Source organism: Sus scrofa, chromosome 13, assembly GCF_000003025.6.
Source record: "Sus scrofa isolate TJ Tabasco breed Duroc chromosome 13, Sscrofa11.1, whole genome shotgun sequence".
Taxonomy (NCBI): Eukaryota; Metazoa; Chordata; class Mammalia; order Artiodactyla; family Suidae; genus Sus; species Sus scrofa.
The window spans coordinates 21,689,625-21,705,148 of record NC_010455.5 but is presented as its reverse complement, the minus strand read 5'-3'; the positions used below and the strand labels follow the sequence as shown (position 1 = coordinate 21,705,148).

Sequence of the window (15,524 nt, the reverse complement as noted above, 5' to 3'; positions counted from 1 at the left end):
ATGCCACTGGAAAGATTCCTAAGTGACTAAAAACAACTTAGATTTCAAATCATTTGTCTAATAAAAACTAAGTACAAAGGGAGAGAATTTTTTTTATTTTTTAATTTTATTTTGGCTTTTTAGGGCCACACCCATGGCATATGGAAGTTCTGAGGCTAGGGATTTAATCAGAGCTACAGCTGCCAGTCTACGCCACAGCCACAGCAATGCCAGATCCGACTTGAGTCTGCGACCTACACCACAGCTCACGGCAATGGTGGATCTTTAACCTACAGAGCGAGGCCAGGGATCAAATCCGAGTCCTCATGAATACTAGTCAGGTTTACTATCACTGAGTCACAAATAGGGTCTCTGAGAATTTTTAAATAAAAGTTTTAATTGGGTAGAAACGGAAAGAAAAACGTTCTTTTCATAACTGAAAAATTAACTCATATTTTATGATCTTTTATAAATTTTTGTGTACCACTACTGGGTGTAAAAGGTATTCTGAACAAGAGTAATTCTGCCTCCCGTGAAGTTAACTTCTCAGGCAAATACAATTTGCACAGAACAATCTGAACCCAACATAAGAGGATGATCAAAAAAGTGTCAAAAGTAAGACTTGAGACATGACCTTGAAATCTTAGAATTCTTTAGGGCTGAAGCATGATTATCACCAACTCTTTCTCCCTAGACACTCTCATCCATGACTCATGATTTCAATTACTTTCTACATGTACACAAGTCTCAAATGTCTAGGTACAGCCCAGACCTCTCCTTTGAACTCTTGATCCAAAATCCCCAAACTGCTTCTTCAAAATCTCCACTTTGAGGCCTCAGGGGCACCTTAAATACCACACATACTAACATATATTAATGGTCTTTTCTCCGCAAACCACCTCCTACACTGATGTTGCCTATCATCCAACCAGATGCACAATCCAAAGTTCCCCTCTGCTACCCAACCACTGCCCTCACTGAGCATCTCCCACTTACCTCTGCCCTCCAACCACCTCTCCCCAATCCCACTGTCATCACTCTAGGCTAGGCCCCCACTGCTTGCGAAAGTCTCAGGACTTATCTCCCTGTAACACTAATGTCTCTTTCTGATACAATCTCTAGCCTGCAAGTAAAGCTATCCTTTGAAGACACACATTTGATCACATCATATCCCTACGCAAAACCCTTCAATGTTTTTCCACTGCTCTTAGGACACAGACCAAAATCTATCAGGGTTCTCAACCTTAACCCTACTGACATTTAGACCAGAGAATTCTTTGTTGTGGAAGGCTGTCCTAGGCACTGTAGCATTTTTAGCTACATCCCTAGCCTCTCCCCACAAATGCCAGTTAACACACCCCTCCCCTAATTGTGCCAGGCAAAAATATCTTCATACATTGCCAAATTTCTTCTGTGGGACAAAATCACTCTCAATTGAGAACCACTAGCCTATGTGATCTGGCTCCTGCCTAACCCAGGCCACTCTCCTCCTTGCTGTCCATGTCAGAGTAAACAGTGGTATCATGGGAGACACAAGAGTTAAGAGTGTAGAAGCCTAACTGCAAAGTTCAGACCTACCCCTTTCTAGTTATGTGACCTTGAGCAAGTTACCTCACTTCTCCATGCATTGGATTCATCATGGATAAAATGAGAATAGTAGATTACTCCAGAGTTATCAAAAGGATTAAATTTGTTTAAATAACTTAGAACAGTGCCTGGTACTTAATACGAGCTCAGTACATGTTAGCCATTGCTGCTGTTATTCCTTAAATTCTCCATCTTCTTTCAGCCTCAGAAGCTTGTCACACATTCTTCCCTCTGATAGTAAAGCTCTTCTCTACATCTGACAACTCTTTCCCCAAAAAAATTCCACTCCTCCTTCAAAACTCAATTGAAAGGGCAATTCCTCAGGGAAGGCCTCCCAAAGTCCCCAGACATGTCAAATTTCCCGTTATACATTATTAATGAAATCATTACTGTTGACTCAAAGCACTTATCACAGTTATAAATAAATATATTATATTTCCTCAATCCTAAGAATGCCATGGGTTGTGACCTACACTGACAATCACAGCTTTCAAGACAGAAAAGAAATTACAATATTAAATGCAGGCATTAATTTTGAAGGGAAAAAAAGCTGAAAAATCAAAGGACTAGTTCATTACATAATTATTTTTCGGAGTCAACTTTCCCCTCCAGAATCTAAGCTCCCCAAAAGGAAATGATGTTAGACCTAGCCATTCCACGTCCTCCTTACCTAATACAGCACCTACAGAGAAGAGATGTTCAGTAAACATTTACTAAATGAATGACATTCAAAATTCATGTTAAAAAAATAACTTTATTCTTGGAGTGTCCCTTGTGACTCAATGAAAACAAAACCGACTAGTATCCATGAAGCTGTGGGTTTGATCCCTGGCCCCACTCAATGGGTTAAGGATCTGGAATTCCTGTGAGCTGTGGTGTAGGCGGGTAGCTGTAGCTCCAATTTGACCCCTAGCCCGGGAGCTTCTATCTGGCATTGCTGTGGCTGTTGCGTAGGCGGGTAGCTGTAGCTCCAATTTGACCCCTAGCCCGGGAGCTTCTATATGCCTCAGGTGTGGTCCTATAAAACAAAACAAAACAAAACAAATCACAATCCTTTATTCTTAAATGAAAGAGAGTATTAACATCCATAATTATTTATGATTATGGTAATTCTTTGCATTCTTAAAAACTGCTATCCTTGCCAAAAGTTTTTAATCATTAATTTGACACGGCCTAAAAATAAATTACTCAAATATTATAGCAAAATAGCTGAGAAAATCATTAGCTCTATCAAACTATTATGATTGTTATGCCATAAAACAATCACGGTGGAGAGTATCTTTTAAACTAAGCACAGTTCTTTCATTTGTATCCTTCTTCTCAGGCTGCTAAATCTATAATCAAAACTACAAACTCCTGATTCTCACTACTAGAGGCCTAGAATATACGGCTTTAGGCAGCAAAATAATTAAATACAACTAAGTGTCCATCGGCAGATAAATAGATAAACAAAATGTAAACAATGGAACATCATTCAGCTATATAAGAAGGAATTAAGCTATTTAAAAGGGGAAAAAAAGAGGAATGAAGCACTGATACATGTCACAACATGGATGAATCTTGAAGACATTATGCGAAGAGAAAAAAGGCAGACACAGCAGGGCAAATACTGCACAATTCCAGTTCTATGAAATATCTAGAATCAGACAAATTCATAGGAACAATAAAGTAGATTAGAGTTTCCCAGGGGCGAAAAGAGGGAGCAATGAGGTTACTGCTTAGCTTAATGGTTACACAATTTTTGCCTAGGGTGATGAAAAGATTTTTTTTTTTTCAACTGCACCCACAACATATGGAAGCTTCCAGGCTAGAGATGGAATATGAGCTGCTGATGTGACCTATGCCACGGCTGCAGCAATGCCCGATTCTCGTCAGAAACAATACCAGATCCCTAACCCGCAGCACCACGGAGGGAACTCTAAGATTTTTGAAATAAATAGTGGTGACAGTACACAATATTGTTAATGTAATTAATGGCAATGAATTGTAGAGTTAACGGTTAAAATAGCAAATTTTCTTTCATTTATACGTGTGTGTGTGTGTGTGTGTGTGGGTGTGTGTGTGTGTGTTTCCTTTTGGCCTTGGCCAAGGCCTATGGAAATTCTCAGTCCAGGGATCGAATTAGAGCTGAATCTGCAACCTATGCCACAGCAGTGGCAACAATGGATTCATTACACACTGCTGGGTGGGGATCAAACCAGTAATGCCACAGAAATGAGCAGGATCATTAACCCACTGTGCCACAGTGGGAAGGCTCTCTCTCTCTATTTTTTTAACCACAACTTTAATCATGTAAAAGTACTGAATGGTTTGCTTCAAATGAGTGAATTATATGTTATATGAATTATATCTCAATAAAGCTATTTTAAAAATAAAATTCAGGAGTTCCCATCGTGGTGAAGTGGTTAACGAATCCGACTAGGAACCATGAGGTTGAGGGTTCGATCTCTGGCCTTGCTCAGTGGGTTAAGGATCCGGAATTGCCATGAGCTGTGGTGTAGGTTGCAGACACAGCTTGGATCCCTCACTGCTGGTGGCTATAGCTCTGATTAGACCCCTAGCCTGGGAACTTCCATATGCCGAGGGAGCGGCCCTAGAAAAGGCAAAAAGACAAAATAAATAAATAAATAAATAAATAAAATAAAATTCAGCAGTTCTAGCAGCTATAAATGTTAAATAGACAAAGAGCTTCCTATCTTCCTTATTTTTACAAGTAAGTTTGACAACCAAATATGTAGACATGTAACTTCTGCTCAACATAAAAGTCCCCAAACATCCCATTTGCTAGACTTCAACTCCTATAAATAAGATGAGCAGTTTCTATGCCTGTACTGATTCTTTAGATTCAAGAGAATTATGCACTATGAGCATAAATTTTCTTTGAGTTTTGAATTTCAAAAGAAATTACAGAATTTTAGAATTAGAAGGACTCTCAGATCATCAAGTTCAAACATAAATGTTCTTATGACTTTCATTTGAAGAGGTGTGCAGAAAACATATTTTCCTCATAATTTCAGCTCTGCAACAAAGGAGTAATATTCTAGGCTTCAGTGATGCCTTAATAAGACTGCTTGTAGACCCTTCAAGAGGCTTCTACTTCTCATTGAAACACTCACCTTAACATTCACCAATCTGACTGAGACAAGGCAGCATAAGGGGCCTTCATCTTCCCTCACTTCCTCCTTTTGAGAGGCTAGCTGCCTAAGGGTCCCCAGTTTGACTTACTCTGTGCTACTAGGTAATTTTCACCCCCAGTCAACCCTCCAATTGCATTTTCCCCAAACCGGTGGAACAGTCAAAGCCAACAAGCAAGCAGGGTATGCAGCCAGACTGGCTTTCTGATGCCATAGAGAATCTGCTGGTGATGTTCTCCAATACCTACTCTTATGAGCTCTTCAGAGAGATATGACAGACACCCTCCCCCAGCAAAGCAGCAACATGCCTATTACAAATACGGTGGCACTTCTAGATCCAGCCACATTCCTGCCTTCACAGAGCAATCTTCAAATATCTTTTAAAGATGCAAACAATTTTTACAAGATAAAAATATTTCTGGAGATGGACAGTGATGATGGTTGCAAAACAATGACCGTACTTAAGCCCCGCGGGTACTCCTATCCTCAGTTTCTATTTCAAGTTATTAATAAACAACAAGATAGCCTATTGCAAGCCTAACACTATGATAAAATTTACATGCATAATTTCCTTTAGATATCACAACAGTCCTTAGTATAGGAGGCCTGTATTATTCTCATTTTATAGATCTGGAAATTGACATCCAGAGTAGTTACTTAACAAAACTACTCAACCAGCAAATATTAGAGCCAGTATTCAAAGCCACACCTCAACTCACCAAAGCCCAGCTTTTCTGGAAGTGGAATGATATGGAAAAATAAATGATGGCTTTAAATAGCTGTATCTGAGTCCCAGTTTTGATACCTTTCAGATACTAATCTCTCAGCTTCATCTGTTTCCTCATCTGTAAATAAGGCTAATAAAAATACCTATCCTACCTAACTCATAAGGTTGTTGTGAGACTCAAGATGTGAAAGTGCTTTTAAAATCATGAAAAGTTACAGAAAAATAAACTATTAATGGAGGAGATAGAGAAGACTAGAAAATAGCACGGCACAGTGAGACTCTGGAGTCAGAATTCAAGTGTTTGAATCCAAGCTCTGCTATTTCGTAGCTGTGTGACCTTAGGGAAGTTACTTATCTTTTCTGTGCAATGATTTCTTCATCTGTAAAATGAACACAGTAATAGAACCAATTTCAGAATTTTGCGAAGATTAGGAGTTCCTGTCGTGGTGCAGCAGAAATGAATCTGACTAGGAACCATGAGGTTTTAGGTTAGATCCCTGGCCTCCTTCATGAGTTAAGGATCCGGTGTTGCCATGAACTGTGGTGTAGGCCACAGATGTGGCTTGGATCTGGCGTTGCTGTGGCTGTGGTGTAGGCTGGCAGCTGTAGCTCTGATTGGACCCCTAGCCTGGGAACCTCCACATGCCGAGGGTGCGGCCCTAAAAAGCAAAAAAACAAAAAAATAATTTTGTGGAGATTAAATGAATTCATTTTAAATGCTTAGAACAATATTTGTCATATAGTAAGCACTCAAGTGTTGGACACTAGAATGCTACTCAATTTTGTAAATGAAGCATTATATCCAAAAAGAGTTAAAATACCTAGTGACAGTACAAAAAGAGCCAAAAACATACTGGTGTTTTCTCCCCGTACAGAATTCTGGGTAAATCCCTCCAGTTTTGAAAATAAACATTTTGAGTTGTTTCAATTTTCAACTAAAACTATGTGGCTTCTAAAATACTTCATTTTGGTAAATACTTAAGATCACTGTAAAGTGTTCTCCACTACTTCATTCTTAAGTATTTTTTACCTTTTTATCTAAAAATACCTCACTGATTTTTTTAAAGCAATTTTGTTGAAGTGTTATCCCAATTTTGTCATTAGTTTTTAGGTAACTCTTTTCTGCCACAAATATCCTCCTACAAAATTTGACTTCTAATTCAAAAGCTGAGTAGTTTATAAAAGGAAAAACGTAACAATGAGCTAGATCCAAAAAAAAAGACTGTGTAATATGTCAAGAGGAAATAGCAATAGTCCTAAATGAGTTGTTTACTAAGAATAACAAAGAGGAAGTGATGAGGGAATATTCTCACCTAAAGAATACAATTTTAAAATGTTCTGAGCAATTCTAGCACCATGTTAGTACATGGTCAGGTCTTCAGCTACAGAAAGACTCTCAAATACAGTGGACTCCTCACTAAGAAATCACATTTGGGAGTTATCTTACATTTCCAGTATGCAAGAGGAAATGCTGGCAGAGATTCAATAGGTGGCACCCCTTTCCTTTTTGTTGAGTTGTAAACAAAGCAAAACAAGAGGCTTCAGAAACTCTATTACTAGCTAAAAATTAAACATAAAAATTCCACTGCAGTATCTCAAAAACAGCTAAGACACTGAATCTGAGAATATACCAAATAAGGACTGTTTCTGTCAACAGTTATACAGTGCTTCCTGGGATACATTACTGCAGAGCCTAATGAGCATTTTAATAATACAGTTATCATACCTTCAACATTCTAATTACTTTAAGTTTCAATAATGAAGATTAATTATAAATTTTAAAAGAAAAGGACAAGTACCTGGAAGTCAAATAATTCACAAAAATAAAATTAAAAATTAATCTTAATTGAGTTGAATAAATAGCCAATAAAGAGAGAGTAACTATTTTATTCCAATAAAGTATTTTAGAGGCCACATATAACATCTTATTTATAGGAAGCATTCTGAAACCAGTTCAATGAATGAATGTCTATATAAATATAGCATTTTTACAACATTCTTCTCTGTATAACTCAGTGTTGAGAGGAGTTTCCCAGACATACCTCTCTGGCAATGCTACTCAAAGCTTCATCTTCTGCAGAAAATCGGTCTTTCACAGGCGTCCTTTTCCTTCCAGAACCAGGAGTCCCCATCTTGTCTTCTTAATAGTCTTTTAACTGTGAAAACGAACTGCACTGTTTTCAGCCCTAAAATAAAAACAAATAGAATAATGCGGGAAGTTTCTCTTTATGCAGTTTTAATGCTCATTTATACTTTTAACATAGAGAAATTATATTTATTGTTTATGTATAAAGAAATTGGTCACCATTTTTTCCTCCATTATCAACTTATTCCAATAAATTTTAAAATAATTAAATTTATACTAATTACTAGAGTTCCCGTCATGGCTCAGTGGGTTAAGAACCCGACTAGTATCCATGAGGATGAAGGTTTCAGTCCCTGGTCTCACTCAGTGAGTTTAAGGATCCAGCATTGCTGAGAGTTGTAGTGCAGGTCATAGACATGAGTCAGATCCCCAGTTGCTGTGGCTATGGCGTAGGCCAGGTGCTGCAGCTCCGATTTGACCCCTAGCCTGGGAACTTCCAAATGCCACTGGTGTGGCTCTAAAAAGAAAAAAAAAATTTTATACTAATTACTAAATTTAACTCTTTTTACCATTCTACCTACCCTCAGCAACCTGTGACAACGTATTATAATATCAGTCTCAGAAAACTGCAAACAGCAATTCTATTTAAGTTTAAAATTACTACAAATATATTTTTTTTCTTTCTTTCTATGGGCACACCCATAACATATAGAAGTTCCCGGGCTAGGGGCTGAATTGGAGCTGCAGCTGGCCTACACCACAGCCACAGTAACACTGGATCTGAGCCGAGGCTGTGATGGACACTGCAGCTCACGGCAGTGGCGGATCCTTAACCCCTTGAGTGAGGCCAGGGATCGAACCACATCCTCATGGGTAACAGTCAGGTTCTTAACCCACTGAGCCACAGTGGGAACTCCCACTACAGATATTTCTTTCTTTCCTTCTTTTTTTTGTTTTTTTTGTTTTTTGTTTTTTCGGGCAGCACTTGCAGCATATGGAGAGTCCCAGGCTAGGGGTCAAATTGGAGCTACAGCTGCTGGTTTATATCACAGCCATAGCAACGCCAGATCCAAGCTACGTCTGCGACCTACACCATAGCTCGTGGCAACATCAGATCCTTAACTCGATGAACAAGGCCAGGGGTCAAACCTGCAACCTCATGACTCCTAGTTGGATTCGTTTCCGCTGCGCCACGATGGCAATTCCTTCCTACAGATATTTCTAAAACCTATTTCCATTCCAGAGTGAAAAACATTTCAGAAAAGCCATTCAGCCTAAAACTGAAAGCACATATTTAAGAAAACTTAATATAGAGCCTTAAAACTACAAAGGTAAGGTGGCTTTTTAGTAAAATTTAAGGAAAAATTCACTTACACTACTACTAAATTAAAAAGAAAAAAAACCCATGAAAGTTCATTTTGCAATTAGCAATAACCAACACCATCTAGGCAACAAATTCTGAGTTTCTGCTATTGCTAGGTAGGCACTATGGGAGATGCCAAAGATACAGAGATGAGCAAAACAGCAATGTCATAGGCCAATGACTAAGACTATATCTATGAATCTATTATTATTGTTATTATCATAAAATAGATGTATTTTTACAAAAGAGAGAAGAAAAATTCATCTCCCAGGATTAAATACCAAGGATGATAAAGACCATCTAACTTTTCTAACACATGGTGTTTGAAACTACAGATGCTCTTGAGAGAATGCATCCCAATTTACGTGACCTCCTTCTCTCCCATACACATTCCTGAGAAGTATAACTCATTTAGTGAAATATCCATTAACTTGATTTTTTCCCTAGCTTTAACAAAATAAACTGGTGAATGTTCACTATACAGTGAGTCACGCACACAAAAAAATCTCAAATTTGTCCAAATAGAATGAACTATATTAAAAGTATAAGTGACATGAATGTATTGGGATTTACTTGATTCAAGCAAAATAAAACAGAACCACTTAATCCAATCTTACAAAGAAGTTCTCTCCAAAGAAAATTCAGGCTACTCCCTTCTTAGCTGACACCATTTTTTATTTCCACAGAGCTGGCTTGTTAGGTTTGTCACTGAGAATGAAGACTGATGATAGTTTATTATTCTGCCATAGAAAATATATCTGTATATAAGGATTCATTTAAATGGAAAAGGAAGGGGAAAAGAATGTATATCTGAAGGCAGCAGCTGATCATGCACAAGTCTACAAATAACAAATGCTGGAGAGGATGTGGAGAAAAGAGAACCTACACTGTTACAGGGAATGTAAATTGGTACAACCACTATGGAAAACAGTATGAAGGTTCTTTAGAAAATTAAATATAGAAGTACCATATGATTCAGCAATCCCACTCCTGGGCATATATCCAGACAAAACTTTCATTCAAAAAGATACATGCACCCCTATGTTCACTGCAGCACTATTCACAATAGCCAAGACATGGAAACAACCTAAAAGTCCATCAACAGATGAATGGATTACAAAGATGTGGTACTATACACAATGGAATACTATTCAGTCATAAAAAAGAACAAAAATTCACATTCCCGTCATGGCTCACTGTTTAACAAATCCAACTGGTAACCACGAGGTTGAGGGTTTGATCCCTGGCCTCACTCAGTGGCTTAGGGATCCTGCGTTGCTGCAGCTGTGGTGTGGGCTGGCAGCTGCAGCTGTGATTAGACCGCTAGCCTGGGAACCTCCATGTGCCGTGGGTGCAGCCTTAGAAAAGACAAAAAGACAAAAAAAAAAAAAAAAAAAAAAAAGAACAAAATAATGCTAATTGCAGCAACAAGGATGCAACTAGAGATTCTTATACTAAGTAAGTCAGAAAAGAAAGACAAACAACATATCACTTACATGTGGAATCTAAAATATGGCACATATGAACCTACCTACAGAACAGAAACAAGACTCACAGACAAGGAGAACAAACTTGAGGTTATCAATGGGGAGGGGACGGAGTGAGATGGAGTGGGAGTTGGGGTTAGTAGATAACAAACTATTACATTTAGAATGGAAACAATGAGGTCCTGCTATATAGCAGAGGGGGCTATATTCAATCAGTTGTGATAGAACATGATAGAAGATAATATGAGAAAAAGAATATATATATGACTGGGTCACTTTTCTGTACAGCAGAAATTGACAGAACATTGTAAATCAATTATAAAACAAAATTAAAAAAACAAAGGTCTTTCACCTATTTAACAGTAATGCTGTACAAATATTAGTCACTCACTGAGAAAAAAAACAGCATGTGACACAAAGTTCCTTTTTAGACTAGAGTGACAATTTAGCTGTAGTATCGTCCAATATTTGTCCTTCAGCCAACTTTCCAAGTACTTGTTGAAAGACATTTCACAGAAGCAGCATACAGAAACATAGGCATTTTCTAATTCCAGACACACAAAAGTAATTACAGAAGAAAAATAGTTGGCTGCAAGTGTAGCAAAAATTTAACATTATTTTCTTTAGGAAGATGAGATTATGGGTGCATTTTTTTTTCTTTTTGATTCTCTAAAATTCCAGTAGCATTGAGAGAAAAAGAGATGCATAAATAAATAAATAAATAAATTCATATCAAAGAATAAACTGGCCCCAAAGTGGATGACACCTAAATTAGGCACAATATGCTACACAGCTGAGACCTGCTATCTGAAACCACTGGCAGTGGCACTCTTTTTCTCTTCTTTTTAAGATTTTTATTTTTTCTATTATAGTTGATTTACAATGTTCTGTCAATTTCTGCAGTACAGCATAGTGGCCCAGTCATACATAAATACATATACATACATATACATACACACACACATATATATATATTACATACACACACACACACACACATATTTTTTCTCACATTATCCTCCATCATGTTCCGTCACAAGTGACTAGATATAGTTCCCTGCGTTATACAGCAGGATCTCATTGCTTATCCACTCCAAATGCAATAGTTTGTAACTACTAAACCCAAACTCCCAGTCCACCCCACATAAACAACTTATACAACCCAATGGCCAAAAAACCAACAACCCAACTGAAAAATGGGCTAAAGAACTGAATAGACATTTCTCCAAAGAAGATATACAGATGGCCAACAGGCACATGAAAAGATGCTCAACATCACTAATTATTAGAGAAACGAAAACCAAAACTACTCTGAGGTACCACCTCACACCATTTAGAGTGGCCATCATTAACAAGTCAACAAACAACAAATGCTGGAGAGGATGTGGAGAAAAGGGAAGCCTTCTTCACTGTTGGTGGGAATGTAAATTGGTACAACCACAATGGAAAACAGTACAGAGGTTTCTCAGAAAATTATATATAACTACCATTAAGACCCAGCAATCCCACTCCTGGGCATATATCTGGTGGCCCTCTTCTGAAAGTGGAATTTCTTTCTCCTCTTTCCCCATAATCCATTTTCCTTCCTTCTCAATTAACACTGTCTTAGCCCTTATAGCTGCCTGGATATTCCTAGCACACAGATTTACATAAAGAATTATCTTTTATTAAAAATGCCTAAGAAACAAACTGGTTCAACAAGCTCCAAGCTAACCAGCCCTGAGAGAAAGCTAACAGCAAAAGGGACAGAGGCACAGGATAGCAGCAGGAAATGGAAACAAATTCCTATCTTCCTTGTCCTCCTTGACCTATCTGCAAGGGTAACCAAGTGTTTATGTGTATCACTGGCCAGGTTTTGTCACCTTTTTCATTTGTACATGAGAGACAGATCAACCATTATCTATTTCAAAAAACAATCTAGTGCTTTTCAAGAAACATATACTATTTGTATTCTGTAAACACTCATTAATGTTAGAAAAACGGAAAGTATTCAGCTCCTATGCCTCTATCTTCTAATAACTCCAGAACACTCTCCATCAGTGATGAGGGAAACCTTAAAAGAAATAAGATTTCCGGCGCAGCCAAGAGAAAACTACTTTTCAACAAAATGACAAAATTAAAGATATAGACCCACCAAAGGTAACCTCAAATAAATTACGTCCAGTTTCTGGTTCTAAAGGACTTTCAATAAGTTTCTATTACAAGTAGGTTTTCTCAAGAACACTTTTCTTAGGGAGCCATGTTAATTTCTTTCAGCTTTTCCTTAGTGCTATCAACCAAACAAGAGCTAAATGTTTACATCCACTGACAAGAACAAAACTGCCTACATTTTTGTGTAAGTCTTTTTTTTTTTTTTTTTTTTTTTTTTTGTCTTTTGTCTTTTTTTTTGTTGTTGTTTTGTTGTTGTTGCTATTTCTTGGGCCGCTCCCGCGGCATATGGAGGTTCCCAGGCTAGGGGTTGAATCGGAGCTGTAGCCACCGGCCTATGCCAGAGCCACAGCAACTCAGGATCCGAGCCGCGTCTGCAACCTACACCACAGTTCACGGCAACGCCAGATCGTTAACCCACTGAGCAAGGGCAGGGACCGAACCCGCAACCTCATGGTTCCTAGTCGGATTCGTTAACCACTGCGCCACGACGGGAACTCCTGTGTAAGTCTTTTACCCAATGTCAAGCTGATTTTCCCCAGATGGTTTTGTCAGTAAGTATTTGTCTACCTAAGGGAAAGAAAGGATGCTGTGGAATATAAATCCTCTAAAATGGATACATCAATAAGGCTTTATCTTCTCCAATGAGCTTCGACGGTAATACATTTCTGAAAAATAGGCTTTTTGCCATATTAAATGGCATTTCAATCATGATATTGTTCACTCTAGTAAGAACAGAGTATCAGCAAGCCATATTCTAAATACAGCACACTTAGATAGTTCTACCTGAATCCTGACAGTTGCAATTCCCTCATTATCTAAGTATTTCATCATAGAGAACTCAAAATATTGGCATGTCTTTTTTTTCTTTCTTTTTTTTAGGGCTGCACCTGTGGCATATGTAAGTTCCTAGGCTAGGGGCCCAACTGGAGCTGCCGGCCTATACCACAGCAACACCAGATCCAAGCCACATCTGCGACCTACACCGCAGCTCATGGCAACTCCAGATCCTTAGCCCACTGAGCAGGGCCAGAGACTGCATCCTCATGGATACTAGTAGATTTCGTTACCCCTGAGCCACAATGGGAACTCCAAAATATTGGCTTAAGCCTGTGTCAGCATTGTCATTAGTTAACCCTAGTCTGTACAATAAAACATTTGGTAGTTTATTCATAAGCACATCCCAGGATGGGAATGGCACCTGAACTAAAAGAGTTGGTGTGACTGTAGTTGTGGCCAATGGACAAAATTTAAAGTGAAAGGATGCTGAGTTCAGTTGGTTGCATGACCAGTTGCTGCTTTGCCCTTCCCACTGCTCAAGCCTTCATTTCTTCACCTAGAGAGCAGACACAACTGTCAACCGATCTCACACAGCTAATATGAGGTTCAAGTGAATTATATAAATGCAAGCACTTAACTGCAAATCACTCCAGAAATGTTCAAAGTGTCTTGAATTAACAAAGCTCTTTGACATACTTAGCTTATGAAGTTGACAAAAGGGCAATCTTAGCCTTTCTTTATAACTTCATTTTTATTTATTTATTTATTTTTTTGGTCTTCTTGTCTTTTTAGGGCTTCACCCTCGGCATATGGAAGGTCCCAGGCTAGGGGTCTAATTGGAGCTGTAGGTGCTGGCAACGCCAGATCCTTAACCCACTGAGCGAGGCCAGGGATTGAACCCTCAACCTCATGGTTCCTAGTCGGATTCCGCTGCTCCACGACAGGAACTCCTATAATTTCATCTTTTTAACTAAACAAAAGTATCCTCAAATTATTTCTTCCAGCATGCATCATGTGATATTATTGGTCATGCTAAGAATTTTTGATAACGCATGGAATAATATGGGGAAAAAATGTCTTTAACAATAATCATTATACTATAGCACATTTACATAATAAAAACAAAAAGAAAAAAGAAAATTTTAAGGTACTTTATGATACTCAAAATCTTTTTTTTGAAAATCAAAATGAATACACGAGTTTTGGGAGCATGGCATTATAATGAGTGTTAGTTCCTTTATTATAACTTATTAGAGCCCAAGTGACTTAGGAGGAAAGATATTAGGTTATTAAATGGTAACACCTGTGCATATCTTTCTACATAAATTCCACCTCGAAAGAAAAAGGCCTCTACACAAAGACTGACCTCTAGTCAATGATGCACATGCTAAAATATTTAGGGTTGAAGTACAGTGCTACTTGCTACTTTGAAATGCATCCAAAATGAAAAAGATAGAGTAATGGAGAGATAGAGGAATGGATAAATGAATATATAGGTGACAATATTAATAGTAGAATCTAGGTGGTAGGTACATGAGTGTTCAGATTTCTTTCAACTTTTTTTATATGTTTGAGGATTTTTATAATAAAAGTATTAGAAAAGAAGTAATTGGTTGAGAAAGGTAGATGACTAAGTGAACAAAAAGGCATGGGAACTGGGAATTACAGTTTAAAAAATCTTGATTTGAAATGAAAAAGGAAGGCCGAGGTCCCCGCTGTGGTGCAGTGGGTTGATGATCTGGCTTGTCCCTGTGGCCTTGCCAGTTCGATCCCAGTCTGGTGACAGTGATTTAGGGATCAGGGCAAGTTGGCACAGCTGTGGCATAGCCCAGGGATGGAGCTCAGATTTGATCCCTGGTCAAGGAGCTTCCATACGCTATGGGTACGGCCGAAAAAGGTGGGGGGGGAAGGGAGAGATAATCACAGTATAGAAGAATATAGAAGAATAGTTATGTATACTTTAAAAAGACTACGGGAAAAGGAGAGAACAGGAATTCCTAGACTTAAAGAGAACAAAATGGAGGGGGGAGGGTAAAGGGCAAGAGAGAGGGAGAGGGAGAGAAAGGAAAAAGGAAGGGAGGGAAGAAAGGAGAGAAGGGAAGGATTATAGTTAAAGACATAAATTCTGCAAATAACTAGATAAGACCACTACATAAAATGAATAAACCATTAACAGAACCTACAAAAAGGAACAAAGGTATATCTAGAAGTTGAAACAAAGTAAAAAATGAAA

At 38.2% G+C, this 15,524-nt stretch overlaps 1 protein-coding gene across 28 annotated transcripts in view; it reads right to left on the bottom strand.

The window, feature by feature from the left end:
* The window catches only part of LRRFIP2 (LRR binding FLII interacting protein 2), a 123,457-nt gene that overhangs the window by 85,204 nt on the left and 22,729 nt on the right, over positions 1-15,524 (bottom strand). For all 28 annotated transcript variants that reach the window (XM_021071626.1, XM_021071653.1, XM_021071652.1 and 25 more), the window contains exon 2: positions 7,470-7,613. In XM_021071626.1, coding sequence (XP_020927285.1) covers positions 7,470-7,559 — 90 coding nt within the window. In that variant the 5' untranslated portion in view covers positions 7,560-7,613. The remainder of the gene's footprint in view (positions 1-7,469; positions 7,614-15,524) is intronic.